Here is a 20372-nt window from a genome sequence, read left to right as displayed (position 1 = left end):
CGTCATCATCATCAATCGTATTTATTGAGCGCTTACTGTGTGCAGAGCACTGTACTAAGCGCTTGGGAAGTACAAGTTGGCAACATATAAAGACAGTCCCTACCCAACAGTGGGCTCACAGTCTAAAAGGTGGAGACAGAACAAAACCAAACATTCTAACAAAATAAAATAAATAGAATAGATATGTACAAGTAAAATAAATAAATAGAGTAACAAATATGTACAAACATATATACATATATACATCATTTAGCACAGTGCTTGGTATATGGTGCCATAATTATCATTATTATTATTATTTCCCTAAGCTCTTTGATATTCACCCCAGCCCCAAGGCACTTATGTTCATATCAATCATATTTATTGAGCGCTTACTATGAGCAGAGCACTATACTGGGCATTTGGCAGTTTGAAGTAAAACAGAATTGGCTGACACGTTCCCTGCTCATAACAGGCTTACAGCCATATCCTTATAACTCTACTCTTTCCCGGATCTGTAATTTAGTTTAAATCTGTCTCCCCTAGTAGACTGCAAGGTCCTGGTGGGTAGGGAGCATGTCTACCAATTCTATTACATTGTAGTTTCCCGAGCACTTACTACAGTGTTCTGCACACAGTAAGCACTCAATAAATATCATTGACTGATCGATTGTGTGCGTTTTTTCTTGTCTTAGATACTTGTGTTGTTTCATCCCTCTTCACATATTAGTCCTCAATTCCCTCTCCCCTTCTTTATACATAGATTGTGAGCCCCGTGAAGGTCAGGGGTTGGGTCTAAGTCCCAGCCATGCCTATTGTTAAATTGTGCTCTCCCAAGCGCTTAGTACAGTGGTTTGCACACAGTAAGCGCTCAGTAAATATGACAATGAATTGAATGAATGCTTTCCCAGCACTTCATACAGGGCTCTCCATCCAGTAAGTGCTTAATACATGCTATTATTCCTGTTACTATTAAGGTTCCTCCCCTTTTCTGTATTCGTCCCTCAATCCTAACTTCCACTGCCACAATTAGAACAATTACACAGACACTTCAGACACATAAACGGTATCCATTCTAAACAGAGACTCACTCACTGTGTATTGGGGTTTCCGCTAGGAACCGTTTTCAGTAATTCATGCAGGGTCAGCTTAGGAATAGCTACAGGGAAGGGGAACACCCCAAGCACCCCCTTTCCCCCTGCCCAAAATACAGCAATTCTGAAAACAGAATTTACACAATCCTTGGCTCTGGGGAACCATTCACTTCAGCTAATTTCAGGCCTGAATCTCACCCCCTCAGCTCCCTTCTCCTCCCCTCATACAGTTCGGGATCGGAATGGGGATGTGTTCTTCCAGGATCCCTGGAATAAAAGTAAACTTTCCAAGAGAAGTATAATAATAATAATTGTGGTATTTGTTAAGCATGTACTACGTGCCAGGCATTGTACTAAACGCTGGAGTAGATACAAGCCAATCAGGTCAGTCACACTCCATGAACCACTTGGGACTCACAGTCTTAATTACCGTTTTACAGATGAGGTCACTGAGGCCCACTGAGAGAACTGAAGTGACTTGTCCAAGGTCACACAGCCAAGTGGCAAGTCACTTCACCTCTCTGGGCCTCAGGTACCTCATCTGTATAATGGGGATTAAGACTGTGAGCTCCATGTGGGACAGGGACTGTGTCCAACCCGATATGCTTGTGTTCACCCCAGCGCTGAGTGCTTGGCATATAGTAAGCGTTTAACAAATACCATAATTATTATTTTCATTATTATTACCACTACTACTACTTCCATCACCACTACTACTACTTCCCCTGTCTCTGCCCCGCCCTCTTGCAAATACTCTGATAGGCACGCCAATTTTCCTTGTCCCCGCTGAGATTGCGGATCTCTGGAATTAGGAGACTCCTGGTGATTAATTACAGAAGGGGCTGGAAATGCCAAGAGCCACGATTCCTACGGAAATGCAGACAGAGTAAATCTCTCCCCTCTGGGCCTCGCCCTTTCAGCCCTCCCTCCCTCTGTCTCCAAGACCATAGAGGTAACTCCGTTCCCACAGTCTCCATCTATAACAGCAAAGTGCTCAGCCAAGACAGGAATTGTATGTGTGTTTGGGGGGATGACTCCCTCTCTTCCTGTGTCCCAACCTGGGCCCTTGCAGGAAATGTTCTGGACATCTGTGTATGTCACAGAGTGAGGCAGGCCTTCAGTGAGGATGGGGTCAGAGGGGTCTCAGTGTTCTGAGACAGGCGTGAAGGGAAGGCAGGTCAGGAACGTATAATAATAATCATAATAATGGCATTTATTAAGAGCTTACTATGTGCAAAGCACCATTCTAAGCGCTGGGGAGGTTACAAGATGATCAGGTTGTCCCGCAGGGGGCTCGCAGTCTTCATCCCCATTTTACAGATGAGGTCACTGAGGCACAGAGAAGTGAAGTGACTTGCCCAAAGTCCCACAGCCGACGAGTGGCAGAGCCGGGACTTGTCTGGCTCCAAAGCTCTTTCCACTGAGCCACGCTGTCCAAAACTGAACTCCTTTATCTTCCCACCAGAAACACCGCCCTCCCCTTGCCTTCCCATCACCGTAGCCAATAACACTATCCTCCCATCACACAAGCCCATAAACTTGATGTTGTCCTTGACTCATCTCTCTCATCCAAACCACAGATTCAATCTGTCAACAAATCCCGTCATTTCCACCTTCGCAACATCGTCCAAATCCACCCTCTGTTCTCCATCCAAACCGCTGCCGCGCTGATCCAGGCACTCATCCTATATGCTTTGACTATGAGAAGCAGCGAGGCTCAGTGGAAAGAGCCCAGGCTTTGGAGGCAGGGGTCATGGGTTCGAATCCTAGCTCTGCCACTTGTCGGCTCTGTGACTTTGGGCGAGTCACTTAACTTCTCTGGGCCTCAGTTCCCTAATCTATATATGGGGATGAAGATTGTGAGCCCCCTGTGGAACAACCTGATCACCTTGTAACCTCCCCAGTGCTTAGAACAGTGCTTTGCACATAGTAAGCGCTTCATAAATGCCATTATTATTCAGCGCTTAGAACAGTGCTTTGCATATAGTAAGTGCTTAACAAATACCATCATTATTATTATTATTATCTACTTCCTCGCTGACCTCCCTGCCTCCCGTCTCTCCCCAATCCACTCCATACTTCACTGGGCTACAGAGATCATTTTTCTACAAAAACGATCAGTCTACGTTTCCCCACTCCACAAGAACCTCCACTGGTTGTCCGTCCACCACCACATCAAACATCTTACCGTCGACTTTAAAGAACCCGATTGGGTTGTCCCCTCCCACTTCACCTCGCTGTTCTCCTCCTACCTCCCAGCCTGCACATTTTGCTTCACTAGTGCCAGCTTACTCACTGTGCCCTCATCTCATCTATCTCACTGCCAACTCCTCTCCCTCTTTAAGAAAATAAGGATTAAACAGCTGCTCTCCCTCTTAGAGTGTGATCCTCATGTGAGACAAGGAATGGTTCTGGTTATCTTATATCTACCCCAAGGCTAGTAAGTACTCAATAAGTATTATTATTATCACCTGCTGAGGGGCAAAAAACACTAGCTACCATCTCGTCTTGTCTTATTCTGTCAAGTCGTCTCCGACCATAACCCATAGAAGCAGCGTGGCCCAGTGGAAAGAGACCGGGCTTTGGAGTCAGAGGTCATGGGTTCAAATCCTGGCTCCACCACTTGTCAGCTGTGTGACTCTGGGCTAGTCACTTCACTTCTCTGGGCCTCAGTGACCTCATCTATAAAATGGGGATTGAGACTGTGAGCCCCCCGTGGGACAACCTGATCACCTTGTAACCTCCCCAGAGCTTAGAACAGTGCTTTGTACATAGTAAGCGCTTAATAAATGTCATCATTATTATAACGACTTCATGGACGCATCTCTCCCAGAATGTTCCACTTCCATCTGCAATCGTTCTGGTAGAGCATCCTTAGAGTTTTCTTTTTTAGACTGTGAGCCCACTGTTGGGTAGGGACCGTCTCTATATGTTGCCAACTTGTACTTCCCAAGCGCTTAGTACAGTGCTCTGCACACAGTAAGCGCTCAATAAATACGATTGATTGATTAAATATACAGAAGTCATTTACCATTGCCGCCTTCTGCACCGTAAGCTTGAGTCTCCACACTCGACTCTCTCTCATGCCGCTGCGGCCCGGCTCCGCGGATTTTTGACTTGTAGCAGATTGTCTTCCACTCACTAGCCACTGCGCAAGCTAAGAATGGAAATGCCTCTGCTTGACTCTCCCTCCCATAGCCGAGACCGGTAGAGTACTGGAAACTCTCCAGATGTGACCTTGAGAGGGGCTAGCTACCATTACCCTTGATTATTTATTTATTTGACTTGTACATGTCTATTCTATTTATTTTATTTTGTTAATATGTTTTGTTTTGTTCTCTGTCTCCCCCTTCTAGACTGTGAGCCCACTGTTGGGTAGGGACCGTCTCTATATGCTGCCAACTTGTACTTCCCAAGCGCTTAGTACAGTGCTCTGCACACAGTAAGTGCTAAATAAATACGATTGATCGATTATTGAGACCCCGGTTCTCAGACAGCGGTGTTCAACACAGGAGGTGTGGGTTCTCCTAGTTTTGAATACTTCGGAACGAGTCGGCAGAATCTGAAAATAATTACCTTCTGGCAAGAATACAGTAACAAGGCACGCGACTCCCGCTACCAAATTGCTCAGAGCGAAGGGAGGGCGCCGGCCAAACCGCTCAATTGTCAACAAAATCAGGAACGCTGCTGGCAGTTCCACAACTCCCGAGATGAAGAAGTCCAGGTAGAGGTTTCCTCCTATGATTCCCAGGCGCATGACCAGTCCCTGATACACCACGGCGCTTGTGAACCTGAAACATCAAGGTGAAACGGGAAGTCAGTGGAGGCCGCCAGTAGCCACGGTGAAACGGGAGGTCAGAAGAGGCCAGAGGCGGTCAGGGTTAATCAGAAGTCAGTAGAGGCCAACAGTGACCGGGATGAAACGGGAAGTCAGAGGAGGCCGGAGGCGGCCAGGGTGAAACAAGAAATCGGCGGCTGGGGTGAAACTGGAAGTCACCGCGGAGCCCAAGGCCTTGCTAGAGTCCGCACGGTTGGGACTTACCAAGCAAACATCAGAATCAGCGTGCACTTCCTCATTTGTGGAGTCCTCACCAGGTCAAGAAAGGAGGGATTGGTGACCTCCTCATCCGTGACTGTTATCTGGAAAGGAGAAGCAGGCTTAGAAGCAACAGGCAGTACTGAATGCCAGTGCTATTATTAATAGTAGCTATAATAATAATAACGATGGCATTTATTAACCGCTTACTATGTGCAAAGCACCGTTCTAAGCGCTGGGGAGGTTACAAGGTGATCAGGTTGTCCCACGGTGGGGGGGCTCACAGTTTCATCCCCATTTTACAGATGAGGGAACCGAGGCCCAGAGAAGTTACGTGACTGGCCCAAAGTCACACGGCTGACAAGTGGCGGAGGCGGGATTTGAACCCATGACCTCTGATACGATTGAATGAATGAATGAATGACTCCAAAGCCGGTGCTCTTTCCACTGAGCCACGCTGCTTCTCTAAGAACACCCAATGGGTGCATGTCTTTTCTTATGCCATCGAGTCGTTTCCGACCCATAGCGACACCATGGACGCATCTCTCCCAGAACGCCCCGCTCTCCGACGGCAATCAGTCTGGTAGTATCGCCGTAGAGTTTTCTTCATAAAAATATGTAAGTGGTTTACTATTGCCTCCTTCTGTGTAGTAAACTTGGGTCTCCGCCCTTCATTCTCTCCCATGCCACTACTGCCCAGCATATTGGGGTATTTTGACTTGTAGCAGATTAATCTCCACTGGCCAGCCACCGCCCAAGCTGCAGTGGAATGGGTATGCTTCTGCTTGACTTCCTCCTACTAGAGTACTAGAAACTCTCCAGGTGTGACCCTGAGAGGGGCTGTAAGTACTAGACACTGTACCAAGCACTGGGGTGGATGTGAGCATATTCGGTTCGACACAGTCCCTGTCCCACAAGGGGCACACTGTCTTAATCCTCATTTTACAGATACTAATCATAATAATGATGATACTGACAATAATGGTATTGTCATAGTGCTGAGGAGCAGCAGTTGAAGAGGGCCAGGCTATGAAAAGTGGGTGAGTTGGGGGAAAATCTGAAGCCAACTGTGAGGAGTTTTTGTATGACGCGTGGAGGTTCGGAAGCCAGGGGAGGATATCGAGGTGCTCAGAGACGTGCTCAGCAGTGTCTCAAAGATGATATTGGCAGTAGAGTACAGCATAGATTTCAGGGGGAGAGGCTGGAAGCAGGGAGACCTGTCAAGAGGCTGCTACCACAGCTTAGCCATGATATGGCGAGAATTTGTACCGGGGTGGCTGCTGTTTGGGTGGAGAGGAAGGGATGTTGTGTACGAAGAACAAACACAATTTGGCAGGAGAAAGTTGAAGAACAGAAGGAGCCAAGTATGACACCGAGGCTGTGGGCTCTGGTAGCGTCATTGGCTGCAAGAGGAAAGTTAGAATGTGAGCCCCAAGCGGGACAGGGACTGTACCTGACCTGATGAATTTGCATCTGCCCCAGAGCTTAGAACAATGCTCGACCCATAGTAAACGCTTCACAAATGCCACATTAGAAGAGTACAGCGCTTTGCATACAGTAAGCGCTCAATAAATGCCATTGATGATGATGATGATGATGATAACTGAGGCTAAAGTATCATTTGGGCCTCCGCTCTTGGTTCTCAAATTCTCTCACTCTTATAGAGTTGGCCTCCGTCATAATCGTTCAAAATAAAGCCAGGCTTCGCTGATTACAAATAAGTGTTATTCAAAGAATAACTCCCATAAAATGAAAAATATATTTTCTCAACCAAAGGAGTGCAACCAACAAGGTGGAACTAATCTGTGCAACTCTCTCTGGTTCATGGCAATAAAAAAACTCATTCAGAGGACACGTCCAGCTGGCCTTTGATTTACTGACCGACTCTTCCAAGTGACGCAGATATACTGAAAAATGATTTCCCTCTCAGTTTTTGGGTGGCTAGAGACCTAGAGGAGCTAGAGTTAGTTCCCGAAAAATATTAGCAGTCCCTCTGGCAACTCTGGCGTGACTGCCGACGGACTGCTGTGATCCTTTGTAATGGAAAAAAGCGAGACAGAAGAGGGAAATGTTCTGCCAAATGAAGAAGCCAAAATATGACCACAGCAGCTGAACCCCACTCAACAGAAACTTCACTTGGCTGCCTTCTCACATCTTGGGGGCACGATCAAAAGGAACAATGGATTTGTGCTTTGGGGATCATATCTGTACTTATCTCTAATTTATTGAATTTATATTAATGTCTGTCTCCCCCTCTAGACTGTAAGCATGATGTGGGCAGGGAATATGTCTGTTTTACTGTTATAATGTATTCTCCCAAATGCTTAGTATGGTGCTCCGCACACAGTAAATGTTCAATAAATATGATTGACTGACTGATTGGTTATGAATGAATAGAAAATTGAGAGCTACAAATACTGTGGCAATTTCCATCTAGAATGACCCCGTTAGAGGATATGACCCCAAAGTTCAATGCATATACTCAGTTACATTGGATAACTGCCCAATCCCCAAAGCCACAGCACTTATGTTCTTTAAATATTATCAATTCCCTACTTATTTATATTAACATCTGTCTCCCCCTCTAGACTGTAAGCTTGTTATGGGCAGGGAACATGCCTGCTAATTCCGTTGTATTATATTCTTCCAAATGCTTAGTACAGTGCTTTGCACATAGTAAGCGTTCAATAAATACACTCATTTCGTCGGTCCTATCTAAGTCATTAAAACATCGTTTCCCTGTATTCCGTTCTACATTTTTAGACTTCTGCTTACACCTGTTTTAACAAAACTAAACTGGGGTAACTAAATGGGGTACCAGAGCCTTTATTCATATTCCTGATTAATTCATTCAATGGTATTTATTGAGTGCTTAACTTGTGCAGACCACCATATTAAGTGCTTTGGAAAATACAATATAAGAGAGTTGAAAAACTTGATTCCAAGAAGATTACGGTCTCTACAAGGGGGACAAACAAACTGAATTTCCTTACATCTTATCCTTTGATTTTTCAACTGGACATTTTGATTGGGTCTATCAGAGAGAGAAAAAGGTTTGACCACCAGGACTTTGTTTCTCAAAATGTGGCACATGTTTGGTTTTCAATTTAGTGTTTGGGGGAAAACCTGACAATCCTTGACGAAGACAGCAAACCTAGCAAAAAGGATGGACAAAAGAAAAGAAAAAAAGAGACTGAAGTGGGGGCATCATTAGAAACCCCTTTCCTATAGGTCAGATTTATAATTTAATCAGAGCTGAGGGCTCAGGAATGATAAGGGGGAAGGGGAAAAGAAGTGGGAGGGGAGAAGCAGGGCAGGAACTTGAATTCCAAATTGGAATTGAATTCCTATCGGCTGATAGATCAAGAGGAAAAGAGTTTCCAGGAATCTGCCTTTCATTCAACCTCATTTATTGAGCACTTACTGTGTGCAAAACTGTGTTATAAGTGTTTGGGAAAGTACAGTGAGGTCACAATGACAATGGTCAGTGTAGGACCTCATCCAAGCATGGTTTTGGTTTTTCCAAGAAAACAGAAATCAACATTTTCCACTTGCACTCATCCAGTCCAATGTACTCCCTATGTTATAGGAAGGAAAGACTGCCCAAGTGAATGAATGCACAACAAAGCCTCATTCTTGAATTTGCAATTTGCAAAAAAACTAGTCCTTAGAGAGTGATTTTCAGAGTCCAGTAAAATCAACTGTATTTATTGAAAGCTTCCTGTGTGCAGAGCACTGTACTAAGCACTAGGGAGAATACAACAGATTTGGTAGATCCATTCCTTGTCTACAATGAACTTAGAGTCTAGTAAAATAATGAAGAAGGATTCCAACCCTCTCTGGGGCACAGGGACAGTGTCCAACCTGATTATATCATATCTACCGAGTGTTTAGTACATTGTCTGGCACACAGTAAGCATTTAACAAGTACCTTAAAAAAAGAAAAAAAAAGAAGGGGTGATGATAAAGAGAAGATATTTGATAGTGGGCCTACTTCTAAGTACCTAAGGGAGTAAATATTATCTGGGAGAAAAGGACTCACTCCACACAAGACCTATTGAATTCTTGCAGGGTTTGAAGCATAAGGCAGCACGTGTCTCCTGGATGAACAGATTGTAAGTACGAAAAACAATGCAACGGTATTTGTTAAGTGCTCACACTGTGCCAAGCACTGTATTAAGCGTGGGGTGTATAGACGATAATCATTTCAGACACAGTCCCTGTACCTCCTCGGGCTTACAGTATTAGTAGGAGGGAGAAGAGGTGATGAAGCCCCATTTTACAGATGAGGAAACTGAGGTACCGAGAAGTTAAGTGACTTGCCCACGGTCACACAGCAGCCAAGTGGCAGACCTGGCGTTCCAGTCAAGGTTTTCTGATTCCCAGGTTCAGTGTGTGGTTCTACTAGACCACACACTGCTTCCCAAGAGCTTCCCTCGAAGGGCCACCTTAAAATTCGCTCCGAGAGCAATTTTACCGTACTATTTGTCTAACCTGTGGCCGACTACTTATCTACAACATCCCTCGGGCCTGGAAATCCCTGCCCTTTCATAACTGACAAACGATCACCAACTCCAAAACCAAAAGGCCTTCCCTGACTAAAACCTCTTCTCCTCATCCACCGTCTTCCCTGCTGGATATTTCTCCTATCCGTAATTTATTTTCATATATCTCCCCCTCTAGACTGTAAGCTCCCTGTGGGCAAGGATCGTGTCAACTATTGCATTACACTTTCCCAAGCGCTTAGTACAGTGCTCCGCACACGGTAAGCACTCAATGAATGCCGATCGGCTGTCTGACAAAGACGTTACAGTCGCTCAGATTTTATCATGCCATAGTGGATCCCTTTTACAATGAGCATACATTCACCGGCAATAACTGTCATCAATATCATCGATAACGCTGATCGATGGGCCCCAGTGTGCAAAGTCGTGAACTAGGTTTTAGGGAAAACACAGCAGAAGTAAAAGACATGATTCTCACCAGCAGATTTGAGAAGTTAAAACAGAAAAAAAAAGTTTGATGTCAATCAATCAATCAATCAATCGTATTTATTGAGCGCTTACTATGTGCAGAGCACTGTACTAAGCGCTTGGGAAGTACAAATTGGCATCACATAGAGACAGTCCCTACCCAACAGTGGGCTCACAGTCTAAAAGGGGGAGACAGACAACAGAACCAAACATACCAATAAAATAAAATAAGTAGGATAGAAATGTACAAGTAAAATAAATAAATAAATAAATAAATAAATAAATAGAGTAATAAATATGTACAACCATATATACATATATACAGGTGCTGTGGGGAAGGGAAGGAGGTAAGACGGGGGGATGGAGAGGGGGACGAGGGGGAGAGGAAAGAAGGGGCTCAGTCTGGGAAGGCCTCCTGGAGGAGGTGAGCTCTCAGCAGGGCCTTGAAGGGAGGAAGAGAGCTAGCTTGGCGGATGGGCAGAGGGAGGGCATTCCAGGCCCGGGGGATGACGTGGGCCGGGGGTCGATGGCGGGACAGGCGAGAGCGAGGTACAGTGAGGAGATTAGTGGTGGAGGAGCGGAGGGTGCGGGCTGGGCAGTAGAAGGAGAGAAGGGAGGTGAGGTAGGAGGGGGCGAGGTGATGGACAGCCTTGAAGCCCAGGGTGAGGAGTTTCTGCCTGATGCGCAGATTGATCGGTAGCCATTGGAGGTTTTTAAGGAGGGGAGTAATATGTCCAGAGCGTTTCTGGACAAAGATAATCCGGGCAGCAGCATGAAGTATGGATTGAAGTGGAGAGAGACACGAGGATGGGAGATCAGAGAGAAGGCTAGTGCAGTAGTCCAGACGGGATAGGATGAGAGCTTGAATGAGCAGGGTAGCGGTTTGGATGGAGAGGAAAGGGCGGATCTTGGCAATGTTGCGGAGCTGAGACCGGCAGGTTTTGGTGACGGCTTGGATGTGAGGGGTGAATGAGAGAGCAGAGTCGAGGATGACACCAAGGTTGCGGGCTTGTGAGACGGGAAGGATGGTAGTGCCGTCAACAGAGATGGGAAAGTCAGGGAGAGGACAAGGTTTGGGAGGGAAGACAAGGAGCTCAGTCTTCGACATGTTGAGCTTTAGGTGGCGGGCGGACATCCAGATGGAGATGTCCTGAAGGCAGGAGGAGATGCGAGCCTGGAGGGAGGGGGAGAGAGCAGGGGCAGAGATGTAGATCTGGGTGTCATCAGCGTAGAGATGATAGTTGAAGCCGTGGGAGCGAATGAGGTCACCAAGGGAGTGAGTGTATATTGAGAACAGAAGGGGACCATGTCATCGAGCACTAAGCCCTAGCTAATAGCTCTCCTCCGGCAGCCAAACTCTACTGGGCTTTGTGGCTTGGAACAGCAAAAGTACATATATCCCAGTGGTGCCAAAATGGATTCAAAGTGCAGACTAGATCTTAACAAAGGTTAAATGGTTGCAGATGTGAGTAAGCATGGGTCATGCTTCTGAACATGTCTTAAAAGTACAGGAGGGGTAAAAAAAAAAATTTCTAAATTCTAAAACCAACATGCTAGAACTAGATTTTTCAAGAAATATCCTTACTTTGATGGGGGTCTAATGAGTGCAAATTAAAACCCTCTCAACCATTAATTAATTAACCACCACTATTCTAGAACTAGATTTTTCAAGAAAATATCCTTACTTAGATATGAGTGCAAATGAGTGCAAATTAAAACCCTCTCTTAACCATTAATTAATAACCACTATTCTAGAGCTAGATTTTTCAAGAAAATATCCTTACTTAGATATGAGTGCAAATGAGTGCAAATTAAAACCCTCTCTTAACCATTAATTAATTAATAACCACTATGCTAGAACTAGATTTTTCAAGAAATATCCTTACTTTGATGGGGGTCTAATGAGTGCAAATTAAAACCCTCTCTTAACCATTAATTAATTAATTAATTAATAACCACTATGCTAGAACTAGATTTTTCAAGAAATATCTTTACTTTGATGGGGGGCAAATTAAAACCCTCTCTTAACCATTAATTAATTAATAATCATTTTCTTATAACGCTCATTGTGTTCAGAGATCAATGATAATAATTGTGGTATTTGTTAAGTATTTACTATGTGGGATAGCTACAAGATAATTTGGTCAGACACAGTCACTGTGCCACATGGGGTTCATTTTACAGATGAGGAAACTGAGGCACAGAGAAGTGAATAGACTTGTCCAAGGTCACAAAGCAGTTAAGCGGCAGAGCCGGGATTAGAATCCAGGTCTCCTGATTCCCAGGCCTGTGCTCTTTCCCTTGGACCATGCTGCTTCTCAAAAGTATTCAATTATAAGAAAATATTTGTAAGCACAGAAATCAATATGAGAAACAAATAGTTTAATTATAAAATACAAAAAAAATTCCACAGCTCCACGATACCTCAGGGCATACTGGAATTATGTCCCTATGAGGTTCTATTGTGAATGATTTTATTATGGGATACATTTTCACATAGCTCTGCATACTGTAAATTAGGATCCATTCCAGAACCTCTAGAAAAATAAAACAAAATTTCTTCCTCGACTACATACTATAATGATACACATCACTACTGCTGAATCTCTATTCAAGTAATTCAAAGCTTAACACCACAATATTAAATAAATGAGGACTTTTAATGAATCTTGGCTGGAGGCTGCAGAAGGACAAGCTTGTTTGCTGACTGTGTATTACGACCCTCTCCCTTCTGCATCCATCCTTGCACTTGGATTTGTTCCCTTTATTCAGCCCAATTTTGTACATCTCTTTAAGGATTATCAATTCCCTGCTTATTCATATTAACATCCGTCTCCCCCTCTAGACTGTAAGCTTGTTATGGGCAGGGAACATGCCCGCTAATTCTGTCGTGTTATACTCTCCCAAACGCTTAGTACTGTGCCAGTTCCGGTAGTTCCAGGAGAGAGGCAGGACGTGAGCAAGAAGCTGGAGGTGAGATTTGTAAAACTGAGGTACAGTGAGAAGTTTGGCATTAGGGGATCAAAGTGTTTACGCTACGTTGTAGTGAGAGCAGTGAGGTAAGGTAGGAGGGGATCAAGGTGATTGAGTTCCAGCACAGAAAAACTCTAGAAGCCGCAGAGTGGAAGACTCCTCTACTCATCTGAGAAGATGTCCACAATAAGGACGGAAGGCGATTGCAGGGAGAGGCTTGGGTAAGGGAAAGGATGTGGGGTTCCTGTCATTTTGGGGAGGTGCAAGGGGAAAGGAAAGGGAGAGGGTGAGCTTTGCTGCAGAGGAAAGTATAAGGAGAGGGGAAAGGAGGAGCAGTTAGGGCTCACCTTGAGGCAGGAGGGAAGAGAAAGGAGGATAATTGCAATTAATTTATTTATATTAATGTCTGTCACCCCCTCTCTAGACTGTAAGCTTATTGTGGGCAGGGAATGTATCTGTTTACTGTTGTATTGTATGCTCCCAAGCATTAGTACAGTGCTCTGGACACAGTAAGTGCTCGATAAATATGAATGAATGGGAGGGAAAGGGAGGTTTCCTTGCCACAGGATCTTGGCTTTCTGTGGCCTAGTGGCAGGGAAGTGGCCAGAAGAAGAGAGATGGAAGCTAGTGCAAGAGGGGCAACTTGGGAAGGGCTTGCCCCTTTCCCAGTCCCACCCAGCTGGCACTTGAGCCATCAACAAACCAACTAGGGCCCTTTGTGGCAATGCCAACCCTCCCCACCCCAATTTAGATACAGAGTGATGGAGTGTCACAGTCTTTCATCACACTGTTAGCCACATCCATCAGATAACCTCTCACCCACACGTTACTCCTCCTCTTTCCATTCACATCCGGAGGAACAGGAGAAGCAGCATGGCCTGGTGGAAGGAGTACAGGCTTGGGAGTCAGAGGACCTGGGCTCTAATCCCAGTTCTGCCACACGTCTGCTGTGTGACCTCGGGCAACCCCCTTCACTTCTCTGTGCCCCAGTTCCCTCATCTGTAAAATGTGGATTAAGACGGTGAGCTCCACATGGGGCATGGACCGTGTAGAACCTGATTAGCCACTTGATATTCACCCCACGCTCAGCCCCAAAGCACTTTTTTTTTGATGGCATGTTAAGTGCTTACTATGTGCGAAGCACTGTTCTAAGCGCTGTGGGGGGGTTACAAGGTGATCAGGTTGTCCCACATGGGGCTCACAGTTTTAATCCTCATTTTACAGATGAGGGAACTGAGGCCCAGAGAAGTGAAGTGACTTGCGCAAAGTCACACAGCAGAAAAGTGGCAGAGCCGGGATTAGAACCCATGACCTCTGGTTCCCAAGCCCAGGCTCTTTCCACTGAGCCACGCTCCCTAATTCATTTATTCATGTGACTGTCTGACTGCCCCTCTAGATTCTAAGCTCCTCATGGGCAGGGAACGTGTCTACCAACTCTCTTGCAATATATTCCTTAGCACAGTGCTGTGCACACAGTAGGGACTCAATAAATGCCATTGATTGAGTGAACACAAACACCCCTGAGAGAAACTTACTAAATGCAACTATCCCAACAACCATCTGCAAGCCTTTGGCTTTATTTTATGACCCCTTCAGTACACTTTAGAGGAATTTTTTCCAATGCCAAAACAAAAAGACGTGACCTCTTAGAAGCTCTGGGTCAACTCAGAGTTCAGTGTACTCTACAGAACAACCAACAAGGAAACGTGGTGAAATACTGGAACATTTCTCTGCAGTAAATTGGAGTTGCTCAAATTAATTGGCAAAATCCTTTTAAAACATGGGATTGCTACCACCGGTTGACAGCAGCTACAATTTCCCAGACCCTTTCCTGTTTCCAGTCAGCCAAAAGCCCAAAATATTTGAGTCGGACAATTCAGCAATGTCGCTTTCTAAAAACACCATCTTAAACATACGGTATTTGTGGTGTTAGCCCGTCACAGTTCAACAGAGTTTAAAAAACTCTGTGACCTCTGAATGCCCTGAATTTAAGAAAATCAAATTACCTCGGAGTAGGATGGCGACAGATACCTCCCATTGTATTTTGCAACGTCCCGCAGGATTTTCAGTGCCTCTTCTCCTTTTTTCCGCGTAATCAGCCATCGGGGAGACTCGGGAATCACCCTGTCAAAAAGGAGCATCCTTGAGAAGCAGCACGGCGTAGCGGAAAGACCGCGGGCCCGGGTATCATAGAACCTGGGTTTTAATCCCCGTTCCACCACTTGTCTCCTGTGTGACTTTGGGCAGGTCACTTCACTTCTCTGTGCCTCAGTTACCTCATCTGTAAAATGGGGATTAAAACAGTGAGCTCCATGTGGGACAGGGACTGTGTCCAACCTGATTACCTTGTATCTTCCCCAGCTCTTCGAACAGTGCTTGTCACATAGTAAGTGCTTAACAAATACCACGGTCATTATTACTGAGGACAGAGTTCATGTCCTCATCACCTGTATATATGTTTGTACATATTTATTACTCTATTTATTTTACTTGTACATATCTATTCTATTTATTTTATTTTGTTAATATGTTTGGTTTTGTTCTCTGTCTCCCCCTTCTAGACTGTGAGCCCACTGTTGGGTAGGGACTGTCTCTGTATGTTGCCAACTTGTACTTCCCAAGCGCTTAGTCCAGTGCTCTGCACACAATAAGTGCTCAATAAATACAATTGATTGATTGATGTCCACAAACTCTACTGTACTGCAACTTCCCAAGTTCTCAGTATGGCAGCGAGGCCTAGTGGATAGGGGAAGGGCCTGGGAGCAGAAGGACATGAGTTCTAATCCTGTCTCTGCCACTTGTCTGCCACTTAGGTAAGTCACTTCACAGTCTCTGTGCCTGAGTGACTTCACCTATAAAATGGGGATAACGACTGTGAGCCCTACATGGGGCATGGACTGTGTCCAGTCTGATTAATCAATCAATTGTATTTATTGAGCGCTTACTGTGTGCAGAGCACTGTACTAAGCGCTTGGGAAGTACAAGTTGGCAACATATAGAGACAGTCCCTACCCAACAGTGGGCTCACAGTCTAAAAGGGGGAGACAGAGAACAAAACCAAACATACTAACAAAATAAAATAAATAGAATAGATATGTACAAATAAAATAAATAAATAGAGTAATAAATATGTACAAAGTATAAGGGTGACTTGGAATGGAGAAGAAGAGGAAATGAGGGCCTAGTCAGGGGAAGTGCTGTTGGGCTGAATATCAAATGCTTAAAGACTACAGATCCAAGTGCACATATAAAATGAGGGTTTAATAATAATAATAATAATAATGGCATTTATCAAGCGCTCACCATGTGCAAAGCACCGCTCCAAGCGCTGGGGAGGTCACAAGGTTAGTTTTATCTATCCCAGCGCTTGACACACAGTAATATTATCCCAGAATTATTATTATTATTACAACGCTTTGCACACAGTGTGAGCTCAGAAACCAACTCAGTCCACACAATCGGCTCCTCCACTGCAAATGACTCACCGTTCCTCGATCTCATCTCGCGCTCTGACCTCCCCCTTCATATATGTGACCGGCCACAACTCTGCCCAAGAAGCCTTCCCCACCTGAGCTCTCATGTCCCTGACCCCCTCTGGGTCGCCCGTGCATTTGGATTAGCACCCTTTATTTACCCCTCCTTCAGCCCCACAGCCTTTATATACTCTATATCCATTATGTATTTCTATGTCTGTCTCCCCCTCTAGAATAGTAAAAATAATGGCATTTATTAAGCACTTATTGTGTGCAAAGCACTGTTCTAAGCCCTGGGGAGGTTACAAGTTGATCAGGTTGCCCCACGGGGGGCTCACAGTCTTAATCCCCATTTTCCAGAGGAGGTAAATGAGGCACAGGGAAGTTAAGTGACTTGCCCAAAGTCACACAGCTGACAACCGGTGGAGCCGGGATTTGAACCCCTGACCTCTGACTCCAAAGCCCGGGCTCTGCTGCTTCTCCAGAATGAAAGCTTCTTCGTGGATGGGAATCGTGTCTACCAAGCCTGTCATATAGTATTCTCCCACGCTCCGACTACAATGCTCTGCACACCGTGAGCGCTCAATCGACAGCACCGGTTGATCGATAAAGGGTCGAGCCAACGTTGAGGATTTCGCGGCTCTGGCCAAGAGGGGAGCAAATGGGTCAGAGGTGAGCGCCGCAGGCTTCTGCCGTGCATTCTTCCCCCCCCAACCCGACGATGGGCAGAAAACCGAAACCCTCCGCCAGCTGTGAGGGCAACTCAACAGACGACAGAGGTCATCCGAGTCTGCCGAGTGACGCTTTGTGGCAGCCTCGGGGGAGATCGCGTCAGCAGCCCCTGTCAACGGGACCGGATCACGGTGTGGAGCCAAGATCGCGACGGGTTCGTCCGTCTCGAAACCCGGTGAAAAGCGACGTTCTGTTCCCCGGGAGGCCAACTGGAATGCTGTGACTTCCCAGGGTGGAAGTCGGTTATGCTGTGAGTTATTATCATTACTGATAATAATATTCATTTAACAATATTGCATATTCTCCTAGTATTTTTATATATTGTGTGATATATTACCATATAATCTATTCTATCAAATACACTGTATAGTATCTTAATAATAATAATGATGACATTTGTTGAAGCGTTTCAAATGTGTCAAGAACTTTTCTAAGAGCTGGGGGAGACAGAAGTTCAATAGACTGGACACAAGGCCCTGTCCTACACGGGGCTCCCAGTCTCCGTAGAGCAGAGATCAGATATCTCTATCGGATATCACTTGAGAGCTGAGGAAACTGAGGCAAGGAGAAATGAAGTGACTAGCCCGAGGTCACACAACAGGCAGGAGCCAGAGCTGGGAGTGGACCCCAGGGCCTCTGACTTCTGGGCTGCTATAATATTGTACTCTCCGAAGGGCTTTAGTACAGTGCTCTGCATGCGTTAAGCGCTCAATAAACACCACTGACTGGTTGACTTTCCACTGGGCTATGCTGCCTTCCTCTCTACTTCCTCCCCACCTCACCGGCCAGATGAGGTGAGGGGCCAATCCATTTTCTGACCTTAGGAAGGGGGCCTGGCTCTGACGCTGAGGTGGGACCAAGGGGGAGACCTCTCGCCTCCCCCTTGCAGCCCATTCTGTGGGCTGAAGATGGGCCCGTTGGGTTCTCCATTTCAGGGACTGAGGCAGTCTGATGGGGAGGGTTCAATTTCCCCAGGCCCGGCTGCTGCCCTGGAAGGATGTGAGGCAGTTGCCTCAGGGCTCTGTGGTTGAAAATCTGAAACTCGGAAATGGAGTCTGTGCTGCCAGGGACCTGGGAGGAGAGCACAGAACTGTTCTACGTTTGGGGGCTTAGGTGGGCTTACGGATGATGTCATTACGTTACCCCGTGGGTACAGTGAAACCCAGTGAGGAGCAGCATGGCCTAGTGGATAGAGCACAGGCTCTAATCCTGGCTCTGCCACATGCCTGCTGTGTGACAAGTCACATCACTAATCTGGGCCTCAGTTGTAAAGTGGGAATTAAGACTGTGAGCCCTGTGTGGGACACAGATTGTGTCCAACCTGATTAGCTCGTATCAGTGCTTAGTACAGAGCCTGGCACACAACAAACACTTCACCAATACCATAAAAAAACAAAGAACAAAAAACCACAGCATGCCACAATGTCAGAACGGGAGGAGGATGCCAATTTTGCTCTGCCTCGGGGTGGTGAACTCTGAAGCCAGGCCCTGCGTTCCCGGCCCTGGAATGGGATCCAGAGCAGTAGGAAAACCCAGACCTGGGTCAGTCAATCAATCAGTGATATTGATTGGGTGCTTACTAGGTCCAGAGCACTGTACTAAGCACTTGGGAGAATACAAAACAACAGAATAAGCAGACACATTCCCTGCCCACAATGAGTTTATGATCAAGAGAAGCAGCGTGGCTCAGTGGAAAGAGCACGGGCTTTGGAGTCAGGGGTCACGGGTGCAAATCCCGGCTCCGCCAATTGTCAGCTGTGTGACTTTGGGCAAGTCACTTAACTTCTCTGTGCCTCAGTTACCTCATCTGTAAAATGAGGATTAAGACTGTGAGCCCCCTTTGGGACAACCTGATCACCTTGTAACCTCCCCAGGGCTTAGGACAGTGCTTTGCACATAGTAAGTGCTTAATAAATGCCATCAATATTATTATTATTCTTATCTAGAGGAACGAGCCATGCCTGCCATATTACTAAAACTTCGATACAGTTCAATGGCAATTTCTTCTCAGACTTGACGGCTTCTTCCTGACCTCTTAATTGGATGCATGCAAGCCAGCCAATTGGCTACTCTTCTCTTGATCTTGCCTCTCTATTTCAACAGTCCATCCCTTGTTTTTATTCAATCATTGAAATTTAACTCCATTTCATTCAATTCATTCATTGAATTGTTTTCTTTCAATTTACTAGGCGTTTACTATTTGCAGCGCACTGTACTGAGTGCTTAGCACTGTACCAATTGACTCACATGTGTCTAGAGTAAGCAGAGAAGAAGAGTTTAAGTCCTCTAGACTGCAAGCTCTTTGTGGGCAGGGAACGTGTCTACCAACTATGTTGTACTGTACTTTCCCAAGTGCTTAGTACAGTGCTCTGCACACAGCGAGAGCGCAAGAAATACCCTTTTTGATTTTAGCTAGTGGAGACAGTAAGAGCTGGAGATCTGCACAGACAGGTGAGTCAGGTGGCTTTTAAATTTTCTGGTCCACTGTGATTTGGGTTCTGTCCCCATTTTTTAGCACCAGTTGACGTGACGGAGGCAGAAGGCAGCTAAGAGGGAATGAAAAGGCTCAGAGACCAGAGTTCTCGAGGGCAATTACTCAGATGGCTGTTTTTAGAGGAGTTATCTTTTTCTGCTGCTAGAAATGTCCAGGAAACCTCATCTTGGGCCGCAGCAGTGAGGCTGAAATGACTACAGAAATAACTGCTGGTCGGGACTGACCAACCCAAATATTCCCTGCTGGTGTCCGAGATTCCAAAGCAAACACTGTCTTGAAGAATTCAGAAAAATCTCCTTGGACTCTGAGAAAGCTGCACTACTAAACCCAATCAGTAAATACCACAGCCACCATGACCATATTACCAGTAATAGAGGAGGAAGAGGAAGTTGGGCAGGGTTATGACCAGCTGGATTCCTTGCCACTTGGGAATCAGGTAAGCAATCCCAGGAAGAATTATGACCCCAAGGGTGAAGAACATCTGAATCACGATTCCCACAATCCTCCTCTGTTTGGAACCAACTATTTCCATCACTGAAAGAGAAAAATGGGAAAAGAAGTGAAGGAAAGGCAAGAGACATTAGCCTGACAATTCAATGCTCTACGTGCTTTGAACTT

General features: G+C 45.6%; 1 protein-coding gene and 1 non-coding gene across 2 annotated transcripts in view; both read right to left on the bottom strand.

Annotated features, from left to right (window-relative positions):
- SLC22A3 (solute carrier family 22 member 3) overlaps positions 1 to 20372 on the bottom strand; it is a 116964-nt gene that overhangs the window by 18738 nt on the left and 77854 nt on the right. The window contains exons 4-7 of the mRNA XM_038769981.1: positions 20120 to 20288; positions 15062 to 15179; positions 5116 to 5213; positions 4650 to 4864 (exon numbers count right to left, since the gene is read on the bottom strand). Of these exons, the coding sequence (XP_038625909.1) occupies positions 4650 to 4864; positions 5116 to 5213; positions 15062 to 15179; positions 20120 to 20288 (600 nt within the window). The remainder of the gene's footprint in view (positions 1 to 4649; positions 4865 to 5115; positions 5214 to 15061; positions 15180 to 20119; positions 20289 to 20372) is intronic.
- Positions 4189 to 4321, bottom strand: LOC119924883. Its single transcript, XR_005449563.1, has one exon. It is a non-coding gene; the product is annotated as a small nucleolar RNA SNORA7 (small nucleolar RNA).

The sequence above is a fragment of the Tachyglossus aculeatus genome, chromosome 2, assembly GCF_015852505.1.
Source record: "Tachyglossus aculeatus isolate mTacAcu1 chromosome 2, mTacAcu1.pri, whole genome shotgun sequence".
NCBI classification, from domain to species: Eukaryota; Metazoa; Chordata; class Mammalia; order Monotremata; family Tachyglossidae; genus Tachyglossus; species Tachyglossus aculeatus.
The sequence above is the reverse complement of the archived record's forward strand: the minus strand, read 5'-3'. Positions and strand labels throughout refer to the sequence as shown.